General features: G+C 43.6%; 1 protein-coding gene across 3 annotated transcripts in view; it reads left to right on the forward strand.

Moving 5' to 3' along the window:
- The window catches only part of LOC147902704 (protein TIC 56, chloroplastic-like), a 52,593-nt gene that overhangs the window by 8,294 nt on the left and 28,865 nt on the right, over window positions 1–15,434 (forward strand). For all 3 annotated transcript variants that reach the window (XM_087374248.1, XM_087374246.1, XM_087374247.1), the window contains exon 2: window positions 10,749–10,946. In XM_087374248.1, the coding sequence (XP_087230374.1) occupies window positions 10,749–10,946 (198 nt within the window). The remainder of the gene's footprint in view (window positions 1–10,748; window positions 10,947–15,434) is intronic.

The following is a 15,434-nucleotide window of genomic DNA, read 5'->3' on the forward strand; positions in this document are numbered from 1 at the left end:
TTGATGTCAGGAAAGGCTTTATTATGGTGGAAGGAACTCCAATCCAAGCCTACAACATGGATAGATTTCGAAGGGGTCTTCAGGAAGGAGTTTCTGAAGGAGGACGACTATGATATCGTAGGCAAGCTCAAAGCCCTCGATATGTCCAAGCTGGACTTGACTTTTGAGGTTTATCGTCAAAGGTTTCGGGATCTGCAGACCAGAGCTACAAAGATGGATCTAGTGACCTTGTTAGGTTTCTTTGTGGATGGTTTGCCAGACTCGTACAAGTTGCAGATCAAGAACAACAAGTGTACCACGTTGCAAGAGGCCATGAATTACGCGCGTATTTATGATGATACCATGGCCAGTGCAAAGGGCTATTCCAAGAGGGCAGACCTGTAGCTTTCGAGAGTAAGAAGCTAGACGACACCCAATATCGTTGGCCCACACTAGAAAAGGAACTCTATGCTGTAGTGTATGCCCTTAAGGTTTGGAGACACTACTTGTATGGTTCGAAGTTTCTTGTATTGACTGATCATCAGTCAATTAAGTATGTGTGTGATGGGTCTAAATTGAGGGGACGGAAAGCTAGATGGGCAGAATTAATGCAAGATTTTGATTTTGAAATACGTTATCGAAAAGGTTTGTTGAATAGTGTGGCGGATGCCTTAAGTCGAGTCAAGTTTGTAAATGCTATGTCATTTACGGAAATATCCTCAGACCTATTTCAATCCTTGAGAGGACTTTACGCAACTGATAGTCATTTCAGTTCTTATTGGCAGAGAGCCTAGGATGGGAGCTCCATGGTTGACCAGGACTTAGGGATTGTGCCATCTACGATACAGGCGGCGGGAGGTCAGTGGATGATTAGGAACGGCTTGCTGTTCCGGAATGGAAAGATTTGTGTGCCAAATGTTCTGGAACTTAGATCCAAGATTCTCTGGGAGTGTCATGATGCTCCTAGTGCTGGACATCCGGGTATACATCGGACTCTGTCTCTTGTGAAGCATACCTTTTATTGGCCTAAGATGCGTGCATTTATTGAGAACTATGTAGTAGGTTGCCGGGTTTGTCAGGTTACTAAGGCAGAACGCCTTAGAAGCGCGGGTTTATTACAGCCATTACAGATTCCAGGTAATAAATGGGAAAGTATTTCCATGGATTTTATTACTGGTTTGCCTCGAACGTGCAAGGGTCATGACTCCATTTGGGTCATAGTTGACCGTCTGACAAAAATGGCTAGATTCTTACCTACTAGAACAACTATTTCAGTTGTTCAGCTGGCTCACGAGTTTGTGGACCACTTATTTAAGCTGTATGGTTTGCCATCTGACATAGTTAGTGACAGGGACCCAAAGTTTACAAGTAACTTTTGGACACTTGTTTTTGAGAAGTTAGAAACTACTCTAAGTATGAGTTCCTCATATCATGCACAATCCGATGGCAGTACAGAGAAGGTTAACCAATTAGTTGAAGATATGCTTCGGGCATATGTATCTAAGAGACAGTCTTCATGGGAAGATTATCTACCTATGATAGAATTTGCTTATAACAGTGCAAAGCATTCGAGTACTGGTTACAGTCCTTTTATGCTTATGTACGGGTTTCAACCTAAGTCACCAGTTATGGTTGGGTTAAAAGGGATTCAAAATGATGCTGCAAAGAACTTCTTGCAAGACATGCAGGAAACGTTGCAGTTTGCCAAGGGGTCTATTAGAAGTGCCCAAGATCGGGACAGATTTATGCTAATAGACATCGTTCACCTAGAGAGTTCTCTGAAGGAACGATGGTATATTTGCGAATTCTTAAGGAATCCAAGAGCCTAAGTACTGGTTTGGTTCCAAAATTATCCCCCAGATAATGTGGTCCGTTCAAGATCATTAAAAGAATTGGACCAGTTGCATATCGACTAGAATTGCCTCCTGATGTTAAAGTACATCCAGTCTTTCATGTCAGTAGACTGAAAGAAGTCTTGGGTGCGGATGATCAACTTGTTTCTCCTCAAGAGATAATAGAAGTTACAGATTTGACTTTTATTCCACACGAACCTGAGTGTATTCTTGAATTTCGTGACAGACAGATTTGTAATCGATCTATCACGGAATACAAGATCAAGTGGAAGGATCGTGTTGAGGAGGATGCAACATGGGAGACATTACAAAACCTCCAAAGAACATTTTCGGGTTTTTTAGCGAACTCAAGAGTGAGTTCTTAGCGGAGGGGTAGTATGTCATGTGCACGGATTGGTATCTGACGTGTACTGGGTACACAAGACTAGCTCAGGTAGCCTGGGGAGGCTTAGAGCTAGGCAGGCTTGATTCTCAGGTTGAGTGGCAAGGGTACGAACCAATTAGAGGTATTCGCTATATTTGGTGCTTGGGGCCCGAGTCTATAAAAGGGGCCTAGGGGTTCAGTTCTCAGGAGAGCCGATGGGAGCAAGTTTCGTTCCCAGGTGCTAGATCTGATCCTGGATTGAGTCGCGGATGCGCGCCTGCATCATAGCGTAGCCCAAGGCAAATCCGAGGCTTCACAGCGCCACCCGGTGGTATGGGACACTAGGCTGGTTAGGATCTGGTTGGGAGTTCGTGCTAGTAGCTCAGCTCGTGGCTCGGAGGGGACATCTCCTGATTCGGGATCACATCCCGTAGATGTCATGGTTGGGTGGTGAGTAGCCTGCTCAGTTTTCTCATGTTGTGTGTGTTCTTGCATTTGCTTGCAGATCAGAGGTTTCAGGAGTGCTGGGACGTGTCACAATTCTAGCTATTTCCGGAATGAGGGAGGGAATCCCGTGAGTTATCGATAATCAATCTATAGGATTACCGTCTCAGGCGCATATTCACGACATTCTGTGGCATGTAAGCATAAAAGACAACCTGGATTTGGATTCTTTGATGGGAAATTGCAGAAGATAGCAAGGATGCGGGGTATCTCGATAACTGGAAGGGATGTAAGGATAATGAGAATCTGGATGATGCTTCGGAAGATTGGAATTATCCGCGCGGTGATCGTGGTTGTTATCCGAGAGGGGGAGGGGAAACCCCATAATTTTTTGATCGGTAAACATGACAGGGGAAAGAGCGACTCCGTGGGATGTCCCGATGATAGAACTGGCGGGATTGTATGTGGGTATGGTATTGATGAACATATCAATAATTTTGCTACGATGCGGGGACTTTTCAAACAACTTTGAGAATTGAATGCAAAGGATTTGGGGAGTTTGTTAGGCTGTCCCGACAAGTACAACGTGTCATTGGAGGTATGGCAAAAAATTGCACCTAAGAGATGGAGATCGGACATCGAAAATTTATATGAATTCAGAAGCATCGGGGGAAGTTTTCTTGCCGAGCATGAATATGTCTTTCGTGATAGACGAAACGATTATTCTATATATATTGAAATCCCTTTCCTTAGAGATCGAGTCAGAAATATCAATAAACGTCGTAAATACAGTTATTTGTTACATAGTTTTATTGATTCCTCACGAGATGTAGATATACAAAAATTTCCGGCAAGGTGGAATGCGGCGATAAGGGAAACTCGTTTAGGTAATCGTATCAGAGAACTTATTGCAGGGAAGGGAATTTCTCATCCACGAATACTTGATCCAAAAAGTGAGTTGAATCCGAAATCCGATTTGGTGTTGGTAATTCCCGATCCCACGGAAGCAAAGGATGTATACGAAACAAGATCAAAATTTGTACCTGGGACTTCTATTTTGTGTGATAGGGTTCCCGCTACCCCAAATGAAAAATTTCAGAGATTAGGCACGGATTACGGGTTACAGGAAGAAGAGATTGATTCGGATGAAATACTTCTAAGAGAGAGGGGGAGTCACTATTATATTTTTCAATGGAAATGGGAAATAGATAGATTCAGCAAGCAGGCCTATTTCATTCGAGTACGGAAGACAATCAAGGCAAATGATGTGGCTAAAGTTTTCCTGGCTCAAACATTCAAGCACCACAGTATGCCTAAGTCCATTGTTAGTGACCAAGATCCTAGGATGACCAGCTTATTTTGGAGAGCCTTATTTGACGATATGGGGACAAATCTGAACTTTTCTTATTCTTTCCATCCCCAGACAGATGGTCAAAGTGAAGTAGCAAATTCAACAGTGCTAGACCTTTTGAAATGGTACGTGGATGATCAAAATCCAGATTGGAAAGAGTACCTTCAGCTCGTGGAGTTTGCATACGATAATACAGTTTATACCTCCACAAGTAAAGCCCCGTTTGAGGTCATTATGGGAAAGGTGATTCTGCCACCAATATTGAGGACCAAAGATGAGATATTTGCAGCTGATGTATATCAGAGATCTCTAGACAGCATTCAGTCCAGTGCGAACAACAATAGAGAGATCTCAAGAGAACTGCAGATAAGTATAGGAGGCAACTAGACCTCAAGAGAGGGGATTGGGTACTTTTAAATTTGAGAAAGCCAGCCTCCACAAGCTTAAGGGCAAAGAGAAACTGTATTCCAAGTTTCTACCCAGTACTATGGTCCTCTCTGGGTTAGATGATGAGTTAGAGGAGATCCTTTAGCCAAAGTAGATTGTGTAGCATATGGTACACAAGGGACGTGGTCTTTCATAGATACCTTGTCGAGTTTAAAAATTATTTGGCATTGAATGCCAAATGGATGGATGAAGACATGTTGTTTGATTATCCACAAGTTCTGGATATTTACAAAGAGTCTTTTCAGTTAAGGTCAACTGATTAGGGACCCCCAAATTGAAATTGAGGCCCTATTAATGAATTTGTGCGCGGAAGGGGGAGGGCAAATGCCCAATTAACGTAAGCCAGTGGCGTGGCCCGAATTTTGAAATCCATGAATGTAAGGCAGAATTGAAATCGAGCAGCTTCTTGCAGAAGCTTTTACTCTCTCCTGAAGCTTCTGCAGCCTCTTATAAATACCAGGGCAGGCTGCTCTTGTAAATACCAGAGTAGGTTAGAGGAGGAAGAAGGCCTGTGAAAAGGCTTTCCACGAAATAAGAGAAGTGGGATAGAGGGGAGGGAGGGAGAGGGAGAGGCGAGGGCTGAGTGGAGGGAAAGAGTGAGAGAGAGAGAATGGAGGGAGGGGGGGAGAGAGAGAGAGTGCGCAAGCTGAGGGCAAGATAGAGCGGGGGGAATAGGTTAATTGACGATTAATCAACACGAATGAATAGGTTAATGTGAGCTGAGGAGGGCGGGGGAGTGAGAGGAGAAACTAATTAATAGGAGGGAGAGCGGAGAAGCGAATAGGTCAACTGATTAGAAGCCGAGGGGATGTCACCAAGCTGTAAATACTCCAAGTAAAGTACAAAGTTGACCTCTTATTTGGTCATAACTAAAGGGTTTCTCATTTATGATTAATTATGGTCAGGTTGTGCTCTTCTCTCAGAGTAAGAGGATCTTCAGGCGATCGTAAGCCTTTTCTCTCATCATAAGAGAATATCAGGGTATGAAATGATGATAATATCAGTGTTGGAAATAATGAGAATATCAGGATATGTAATGATCACACAATTGTAGCTATCGAGATGAGTGTGAAGTGGGTATAAAATGATTACATGAGCGTAGCTCTCGAGATGAGCGTGAAGTGGGTAAAACAAGGCCCACGATTGGGAATGTATGTTGCCTTTTTCTGAGAGAACAGAGGATCAACCAAGAAATGAAGTATGGGTGTGAGAATACACAAACCTGTCTCTCAAAGATGAGGCGAGTATACACAAACAATGTGTCTTCCCAAGGCTCAATGTGAGGCCCTTGTGCTTATCAAAATGTGCAAAGTGCATCCAAATGGTGAGGCTAAGGGGAAATACTCAATGGCAAGGCTTCATGTGCCTTACGAACACTCAAAACAAATAGAACACTAGACCTTATAATACCTTACTTGCAATATGCCAAAATTTGGTTACCATGGTACCATCTTTGTCTTTCACTCTATCAAAAGGAAGAGATGGACATACTTCCTTTTGATTGACTGAAAAAACATCTTGGAGGGACAGTCCCCCATATATAACCAAAGCTGCCTGCTTTTCACTCGAGCTTACTCTGCCTTAACAAGCTCCTGAACTTGCATAGCATTCTCAACCTTAGTGCACAAGGTGTTAACAAAGGGGTCTCGGGGGGAACTGTCTACTACAGCTAACTTCAGAGCAGCATGTATGTAATATAGAGCATTTTCATACCTTTTTTTAATAGCTCTTTCCCTTGCACACCAAGATCATGTTGGAAGCAGAATGGCACTATCCCACCGGATGCAAGGGACCCGCTCATTGCATACCACCTTTTTCCATGTATTCCGAATTATACAGCAATATTCTTATTTTTCAGAAGCTGATTGTCAAACTTAAAGGGGACGTCGTAAGACCCGTTAACCACACGGGGGAGAGAGAAGGTCCATTCCACTGAAAGATGATCAAATAAACAAGAAGAGGTAAAATATGAGCCACCAAATGGTCATTGAGCCACCAACCTTCTTCCGAAATATAGTATCTATCTAGTTGGGCAGCTCTAAACTCACCACCAGCCCTCCTATTATTCCAAGAAAACCCGCTTAATCTTGACTCATCAAGCTCCGCACAATCTATCAGCCCCCATGACATAACCAAATCATTCCAAGTATCCCTCTTCCCCCCAGAAATGGACTGACCTCCATGGGACCTATCTTTACCTCTCTTAGTCATGTTCCAATCCCCACCTAAGATCCAATTCTAACCCAACAAGGCATTGTTAAGAGTCGGCCAGCACAAGGTTCTTCCCGAGATAGAATTAGGAGCATAAATAGTAGCCACATTGAATTTAAATCTCTCACAAGTGATTTCCCTCTAATAGGACAATTGACAAACATGAGATAACCAAGCTTTCTAAAGGAGAACCACAATGCATCATTCCCTGCATATTTTAACTCCTACAACAATAGAATAATATCTGGACTCCTTTGTTGAACTAGATTGGAACAACCAACTTGCTTTGATTTATTACAAGAATCCCTCAGATTCCACGACCAATTTCATCGACCAGAGAGCCTTACCACAACTATCTCCCCTAGGTATATTGTTGAGACAAGGCAAGGTATGCACCTCTAAAAAAGTTGAACCTGTTTTCCTTACCCCCTATAGCATTTCTGGTCATATCCTTAAGCTTCTTTGACACCCCTTTGGGAATTTTGATGTTGCCCTTGGTAGAATTCTCTTGTGACAATGGCTGATCCTTGATCTTCTCTGCCAACGGCCTCTTTTTATGATAAACTTCTGGAATAATCTCGTTCGAGACAATAGGTTGGTGTTCATCGCATATTTCACTCCATGCAATCTTTGGATTCATAGGCATGTTATTAGATGGACTTTGCTTAACCACTTTCCAAGATGATTTTTTTGGATCTTTTGAGGATTTGGATTGAGATTGTTTGTAGACTTCAGAACCTTTCCACGGCATGTTCTCCTCTTGCATGTCGCATGCATAACCCTTATTCGTACTCCCTAGCACCTGCCGAGTGTCCTGCGAACTTTGAGGCTTCTCATCTTTCGTAGCATCAGATCTTTGGAGCCTAGACGGACAATTCCTTGCGAAATGAGTAGTTTGCTTACAGATGTAAGATGAATCGGGAAAAGCACCGAATCGGGCTTTGATCCGAATTGCAAGCCCATTTGGAAGACAGATCGGCAAAAAGTTCAGCGTATCTTGGCTTCGATCCCACAGAATCCATGCATTCTTGTACCCAAACTCAGACCTAGCCAAAGGAGGAATATGCAACTCACGAACCATAGACGCAACAATCCTCTCAATTGGAGAATCCACGCAAATAGGCAATCCTTGAAGATAAATTCGCCAATACTAAAGGAGAGTAGATCTCCTAGTACATCACATCACACATCACATCTCACACACTCTTTGGCTATGATATCTGCAACACCCCCCTTCAGAGTAAAGAGTGTGAAACCCAACGCGCAAGGAGTAGATTGATCCCCCCTCCACCGCAATATTGAAAAGAGCAAGTCCAACTATCCAACACCTCCAGTGTGATAGTGACTTCTCAGTCAGCTCGTGACCGGCAAGGGCAAACCATCACTCGTCACCCCCCCTTACTCTGAACTGGGTGGTCAATACCAAAGTAAAAGACAGTACATGCATTTTTGGGGGTCAACCTAGGGCAGAGTACCTCTTATTGACTCCAAATACATTCAGTTTAGAGGGACAACTCAAGGCTGAGAACCTTTATTTGACTCAACACAAACAGATAGAGCTAAGCATCATCTACCACCTCAGAGACGGATAGATCATGCAATATAGGAGATAAAGATTGCTCCTCATGTCTAGTAGATGTGTAAATGTTCTCAAGCTTGTCCAGGGTCTCCTTGGCTGAAGTAGTGAGGTCAAGTTGATGAAGGAGTTTGTTAGCCAACCTCACACCAATAAACGCCATTGCTTGATCATTTTGCTCAGGCCTAGTTGAGAGTGGTGCTGATGTGTCTTCACCACCAGGGCGAGCCTCCATAGTATCAATCTGAGGTAGCAAAGCCAGCAAGCTGAAATTGATAACCAGCAAATGAAGAGGCTGGTCTAGGGCTTTGAAATGGATCAGCAGCTTGAGAAATGCTTGAATAAACGTGTTCAGCAGTTGCTGGATGACCTCGGATGCTCCAAAATGCAAACCCTAATGAAAACACAGCAAGAATATTCACTGAGATGTAGAACTGAATCAGAAGAGAAGCTGGAAATGCTGCAGTAGGTCCGAAGTCAGCAAAGAGGTAGATGTAGGTGCTCCAAGTGCAAAGATAGGTCTCAAAATTTGTAAAGCGGCATAGCAAGTCAGCTCCAAGGTGCACCGAGGTGCTGTAGCAGGTGTGTAGGTGTACCAAAGTGCAACAGCAGGTCCGAAATGTAGGAAATGGCTCCCTAGAACAGTTCCGGAGTGCTGTAGCAGGACATCACAGTAAAAATGACTGCTGTAGGCGTGCTAAAGTCCAAAAACACCCCCGAAATATCTCTGTTGAAGGCAGCTATGCAGCAACAGCCTCAGAACAGGTCGGAAATGCAGCAGCAGCCTCTGAATAGGTCGAAAAATCCTTCAGAGACCTCTAACTTCTGCCAAAAATGCGTGCAGGTGGTTGGCTCTGCTGCAGTAGCCTAGGAACCCTAGGTTCGGCGATGAAGAATGGCTTCAGGGAACCACACGTGCAGGTACTTGTAAACCAGGGCAGGTAATAGGGCTGCCTATAGCCTCAAAATGACCCGAATAGAAGCGAAAGGAGGAGGGGAATAGAGGCAGCAGGTTATGGAGGTTGTAGAGAGGCAGAAGCGGAGGTGAAGTGGCTATGGTGGAGGCTGAATCAAGGCAGCAATGGAGGCAGAAATGAGAGAGGGAAGGAAAGAAGAAGATGGGAGGGCATGGGATAGGAGAGGGAAGAGTGGGATGAGGACAAGGGAGAGGGGAGAGGAGTGTGGAGGGAAAATGGGGACGTGGGAAAGGTGGGAGGGGAGGAGAGGAGAATGAGAGATTAGGATAAGGGATTGGGGGCCAATGACAAAGAGAGAAAATTGGGGAGTGAAGGAGGCAGCTAGAGACGAATTAGGATTAGGTCAGGAAGTTGATGACGTGGCAGGGCGCCTAGGGCAGGATTGACCTGCTCTGATACCACGTTAGAAACATTGTGAGAGTGAGAGAGAGATAAGCTAGGCAGTGAAGAAGTGATACACAAATGTGGAAACCATGAAAGGCTTTCATTCATTCATCATCATCACTAAATGAGACAAGTGAAGTACAAACCACCATAGTGACATGTGGCACTCACACATGGCTCACACATGAACTAGTACTAGATCTCCTAGTACGACACATCACACATCACATCTCACACATTCTTTGCCTATGGTATCTCCAACACACACTCCCGCTCCCTTTCCTGCTAACTTTTTTCCTTGACCAAAAACTTAAAACTATAGCGGAAAAAAACAGGAAAAATGTCATTGTCCATGATTGAATAGCAGGAAGAGTGGCAATGATGGGCCGGTGTATTCATGAGAGTGATAGCAATTGCTGAGGATAATTGTATTGATAAATCGAGTTTGCAAGTTTCTGAAAACTAAAGAAGAAAGATACAAAATAAAGATAGACTAGAAAGTTGGAAGAAGATGCCATAATTTCGTCTTTATGTCGCAGACATGCTGTTATGTAGGTTCATATATCCTCTCTAAGTCTTAATTATCTTAAAGATTTGTGTTAGCAAAGTCCGTTAAAGGATTTCATGTCATTGTATTTCCAAGAAGGTTCATATGTGCTCCTGTTAGAGGTTGTTTGAAATTGTAAGTTTGTATGATAAATGATAAAATACATCTCTTCCATTTAGTTTCCAGTGGATGTATTCAAAATTCATTTTTTTTCCCAGAGAAATATTCTAAACATATTATTCAATCTGATTGAGGAAGGATAATACCTTTTAAAAGTGATCAGAATAAATCACCAAATCTCAAACTTGAATTTATTTGGAGCTGAGTATGATAAAGAATAAGAACCTGCCTGATAACAATTTTACTTCTAAACTGTCAGGTGTGTCTTATGTAGTATTTGTCAGTCCATATCAAGTCAATGTTTGGTGGGCTAGTTTCGTGTTGGACTGTACATCAGGGCCTCTATTAGGCCTCTATTAGTTGTTTCGAATAAGGACATTACGGCATGTAATTTGGATGTTCAAGCTTGGGATTTAGCAAAGATTTAAGTTTTGTATAACAAGGTAATGCAATGCTAGTTGTTTGTACTGACTTTGCTCTTGTTCATGTCAACAGTTGTGATGAAATCAGGGGGGTGGTATTATAAGGATCGTTTGGGAAGAAGTAGGGGTCCCATGGAGCTCGTGAATCTCAAAACAGCTTGGGCTGTGGGCATAGTTGATAAAAATACCTTTATTTGGGGAGATGACATGGATGAGTGGGCTCCTATCAGTATGGTCTATGGCCTTGAGCCGTGCATTGCAACACCAGATAGTAAGTTGCATTAGCATTTGTGAAATTAAATGTGTTGTTTGTGCCCATTGAGAATCTATGAGAAATATCACCCGGAGACATAAAATATTCTTTTTGTTTGTATTAATTGTTGGTTGTTGTTGTTGTTGTTTGTGTGTGTGTGAGAGAGAGAGAGAGAGAGAGAAGAAGAAGAAGAAGAAGAAGAAGAATTATCGTCCTCTGAAGACCAAAAATCGGCCTATGGGACCTGAGCAATACAAAATCCTCGTACACAAAGACTCCTCCCTTGGAGGGGAGGGTATTAAGAGAAACTACCTTTATGTCTTAGGTGAGTTCCTGTGCTTGAAAAGCTTATAGACAAACGTTCCTAAAGCTGGGGGTGACCCGCTATGTAGCATATCAGCCAGTCTGTTATGTCCCTCGAGAAGAGAGCTAAATGCTTTCCGGATGTGAGTATAGTAAGGGCATATCATTACCATGTGTTCTTCAGTTTCTGCCATTCCCTGGTCACATAATTGGCATATTCTGCTCTCTTTTGGGATATCTTTCCATTCTCCTATTTCAATATGCAGCTGGTGTGATCGGGTGCGAAGTGAGGCCAAAGCTCTTCGCTTATGTATTGCCATAGGTGTGCAAATGTACTTCTGCGTGGTTGTTTCTCTTCCTGTATAAGTAGCCCAATATTTGGGGTTGATAAATGTACGGTAGTACTCAAACTTATCTCTGTTTTCAGCTGTTTGCCATTTCCTGTGTAGTGCATTCAGCAGGTCATGATGAAAGGCATCCTCATCTACCTCCTCTGGAGAGTAGTCCAAGTACCTCTCTACCTCCCATTTTTGGAACCATTTTTTTAAATCTAGTGCCCATCCAGATGCCAAAATCTTACCCTTATTCGTCTTTTGGGACTTTTGACTTTCTACCCATGCCCTCTTTGGCAGCCTTTCATTATTGATGCGCTTGACCTTTGTGATGTATTTGAGTACTCTCTTCAAGGCATGCAACTCTATGGGTATGCATCCTGTCTCTAGGAGTAGGAGAGAGTAGGGTGTGGTAGCCTTGATGCCAAGGTGTCTTCTAATGAAAGATTTCTGCATTTTTTCTACATCATTCCATTTTGATGATGGTATACTCCCCCCCCACACCTCTACCCCATAGAGCACTGTTTGTACCACATATGCCCCAAAAATCATGTTTCGTACTTGCCACCTTCTTGTGTTGGTATTGCTGCAGTCATTTTCAAATTGATAATACTTTCCCCATCCTGCATCAATTCTCCGTTGCACACAGCTGCTCCATTTGTTATTGGCTGGAATTTCAATGCCTAAGTATTTGAATGAGTGCACTGTATCAAGAAGTTGACCCATATATGAGATTGAAGGGGGATTACTTGGCTGTATAGTCTTGACTATCATGAGTTTAGTTTTGGAAACATTCACAGCCAGCCCACTTTCCGAACAGAACATGCTGAGGATATCCATCATTTGTTGCATCTTACCCTCACTATTAGTGAAAACAACCACATCATCCGCATAAAGAAGCAAGTGAATCTCAAAATCTGCTAGGTAGAGGCTGGACAACCCTCTTTTACCTGCTTCTGTGTCCTGCTTCTGTGTGCATTAGTTCCTCAAGTCTATCAATGCATAAACCAAACAGGGTGGGTGAGAGTGGGCATCCTTGTTTGACCCCCATATTGCTATAAAATTCTTGTGACATCCCATCCTTACATTTTAATTGACATTTTACTTTCTCATAAAGTTTAAAGACAGCAAACCTTATTTCCTGAGGCACTTCTATGCATTCCATTCTCTCCCATAGCACATCCCTAGGCACCGTATCGAATGCCTTCTTAAAATCAATGAAGCAACAAAAGAGTGCCTTCCCCTTAAGGCGGCTGTCCTCCATCAACACTCGGAGAGTAACTAGATGATCCACAGTGGAGTGTTTGGGCCTGAAACCCGCTCGTCCCATTGCCCTCTTCCTTTCTTTCTCTGCCCAAGCACTCAGCTTTGCCTCTACTATTGTACTATATAGCTTGGCTAGAGTAGAGCATACCATAATGGTTCTGTAGTTTGACACTTGATTGCGGTCACCTCCCTTGTAAATTGGCTTGATCCAGTTCTCTTGCCAATCGGTTGGGAAACTATACACGAATGCTTGGTTTAGTGCCATTACTATGTGCCTTTGCGTGTGTTCATTGGACCACTTAATGAGTTCTGCTGTGAGGTGTATAGTGTCTGCTGCCTTCCCATTTGCCATTTTCTTTAGGCCATCTTGCACATCTTCCAATGAGAAAATACCTTGAGTATTACCACTTAGAGACATGCTCGCCATGGGCCGAGCCTTGGGATGCATGTAGAGTTGTTGAACATACTCAAGCATCTCTATTTCTGTAAAATGTCCCATGATGTCATTTGGCTTTTGTTTAACTCCTTTCCATGCTCTTCTAGGGTTCTTGACAAAATCAATTGCATCTGACCATTCCTTTCTCTCAATATAAACACGCCTCTTTTTCGTGTGTGAGCATGGAACTGCTTCTCGGCTGCTCTTCTTTCATCTCCCATTGGAATCCCCTTTAGTGCACTCCTAACTGCCTTGCATTCAGCATCAAACCAGTCATTACATGGCAGCCCTTTCTTACGCTCTTTACTGCTCTTTTTGCACCCTAAAACTGTCTTAGCTGTGGTGAGAATGGCATTCTTCAATTGTACCCAGCCAAATTTCTGTTTTCCCAGCAGACATGCTTCTAAACTTTCAGCATATTCCACCTTTTTTGCCTTGTTCACCTGATAGCCACACTCAGCTGCTTTATGCTCCTCCAAAGTTGCCTTGGCCAGCAATATATTAAGCTCTACATAGAGTGGTATGTGATCTGAATCAAGAGACTTCGGGCCAAGTGAGAAATTGTGTATAAGATTGCAAGCTTCCAAATGAATCAATGCATAGTCAATTACACTAGCCCCCCCACTGGCAGGGAAACAAGTAGGGGAATTAGATTTTGGGAAAAGGGCTGTACCATTTACCACCAACATGTGCATACCATTCATCAAACGCTCCAATGCTGTACCATGTGCATTCACCACTTTATTCTTCGAGCATCTACACCAGCTGGGGTCAATGTCTATCTCATGCTCCTTCATGTATTCTTGCTGTGTGGGATATTGAAATTGTGAGTCTCCTATGCGTGCATTTAGGTCCCCAATAAGCATAACATTTCCTTGTTTGCTGAACATAGCAATATCTAAGCATAGGTCCCCAAATGGTTGGGATGGGTCAATCTCATGCCTCTGGTAGAAGGGGGATTCTCTATGAGGAATGTAGCATCCTGCAATATACAATGGCAAAGGGCTTCCTTTTACCACAACCCATATGTAGCGCTTATGGATGTCATCTTTGACCATAGAGATCTTGTCGTGTATATGGTCTTTGTATATGCATGCTACCCCTCCCAGCCCTCGTAGGCCTGATTGCTTTTGCCAGACGGAGTGCACCAAATAGCCATCCATTTTAGGAATCCTGCGTATATCCCTTTCCCAAGTCTCTGCAAGAAAGATAATGTTTGCATCATGTAACACTTCATTCAGACCAGCTCCTTTATGCCAAGGAAAGCCTCTACAATTCCAAAACATGACTTTCAGCTTCTTCTGGGTCCCATTGGCCTCGCGTTCCGAGAGAGAGAGAGAGAGAGAGAGAGAGAGAGAGAGTCTCCTAGATAATGTGGCATAGATTCTTCCAAGGTTGACATAGGGACAGCGTACCATGGAGGAGTAAGGAGACCGGAAGATCTGCAGGGTCAGTCAGGTTAACCATGTGGAATTTTTGCTGCCATGCAGGCAGGACATGGAGCAGCAGACACCAGTAACAGCTTACACAGACCGCCATGTCAGCCTCAAGGCAGCAGGCAGCAGACAATAAGGTGCCATGTCACCAACCCTGACTAGCCACGTAGGTGCTCAAGTTTGTTCTGGGAGCCGCCAGTTCTGTACCAGTTGGCCCTGGACAGCCCACAGCAGGCGAGAAAGGGGGGGAGGGAGGGCTGGTGTCAGCTGATAAACCTGTTCCTTGATTTGAACATAGCAGCTCAGCATTCAGAGAGCCTTTTGGTCCACTCCAACAAGTGCCTTACGATAGTATACTTGTATTCCAGCCCTGGTGGGCACTGGGTATCGTAGTAGTCTTTGTCCAGTTGGTGATTGCCAAGACCATAAGACAACACAGCAGTAGTATTGAGCATACATGCAAGCCTTTTACTGCCAAATGTAATCCATGTGCACGTGTTTTGCATGGTGGGCCTGTTGTATGTTATTGTGTGTGAGTGCTGCTAGACTCTAGGGAATGAGGGCTTATTTGTGGGTGTGCCCGCTAGACCTTCCTGTAAAGTATGCAGTCAGTTGGGGGCTGTGTCAGGGCATTTAGCTAAGGTATGTAGGCATGGTTTTGGCTGGAAAGAGGGCCGGGTTAGGGGCTGGTAGAGGGCTGATTAAGGCCTGGTAAAGGGCCACATTTGGGCTA

The sequence above is a fragment of the Dipteris shenzhenensis genome, chromosome 4 (genome assembly GCF_047967505.1).
Source record: "Dipteris shenzhenensis isolate YYH24624 ecotype China chromosome 4, Dip_SZ_1.0, whole genome shotgun sequence".
NCBI lineage: Eukaryota > Viridiplantae > Streptophyta > Polypodiopsida > Gleicheniales > Dipteridaceae > Dipteris > Dipteris shenzhenensis.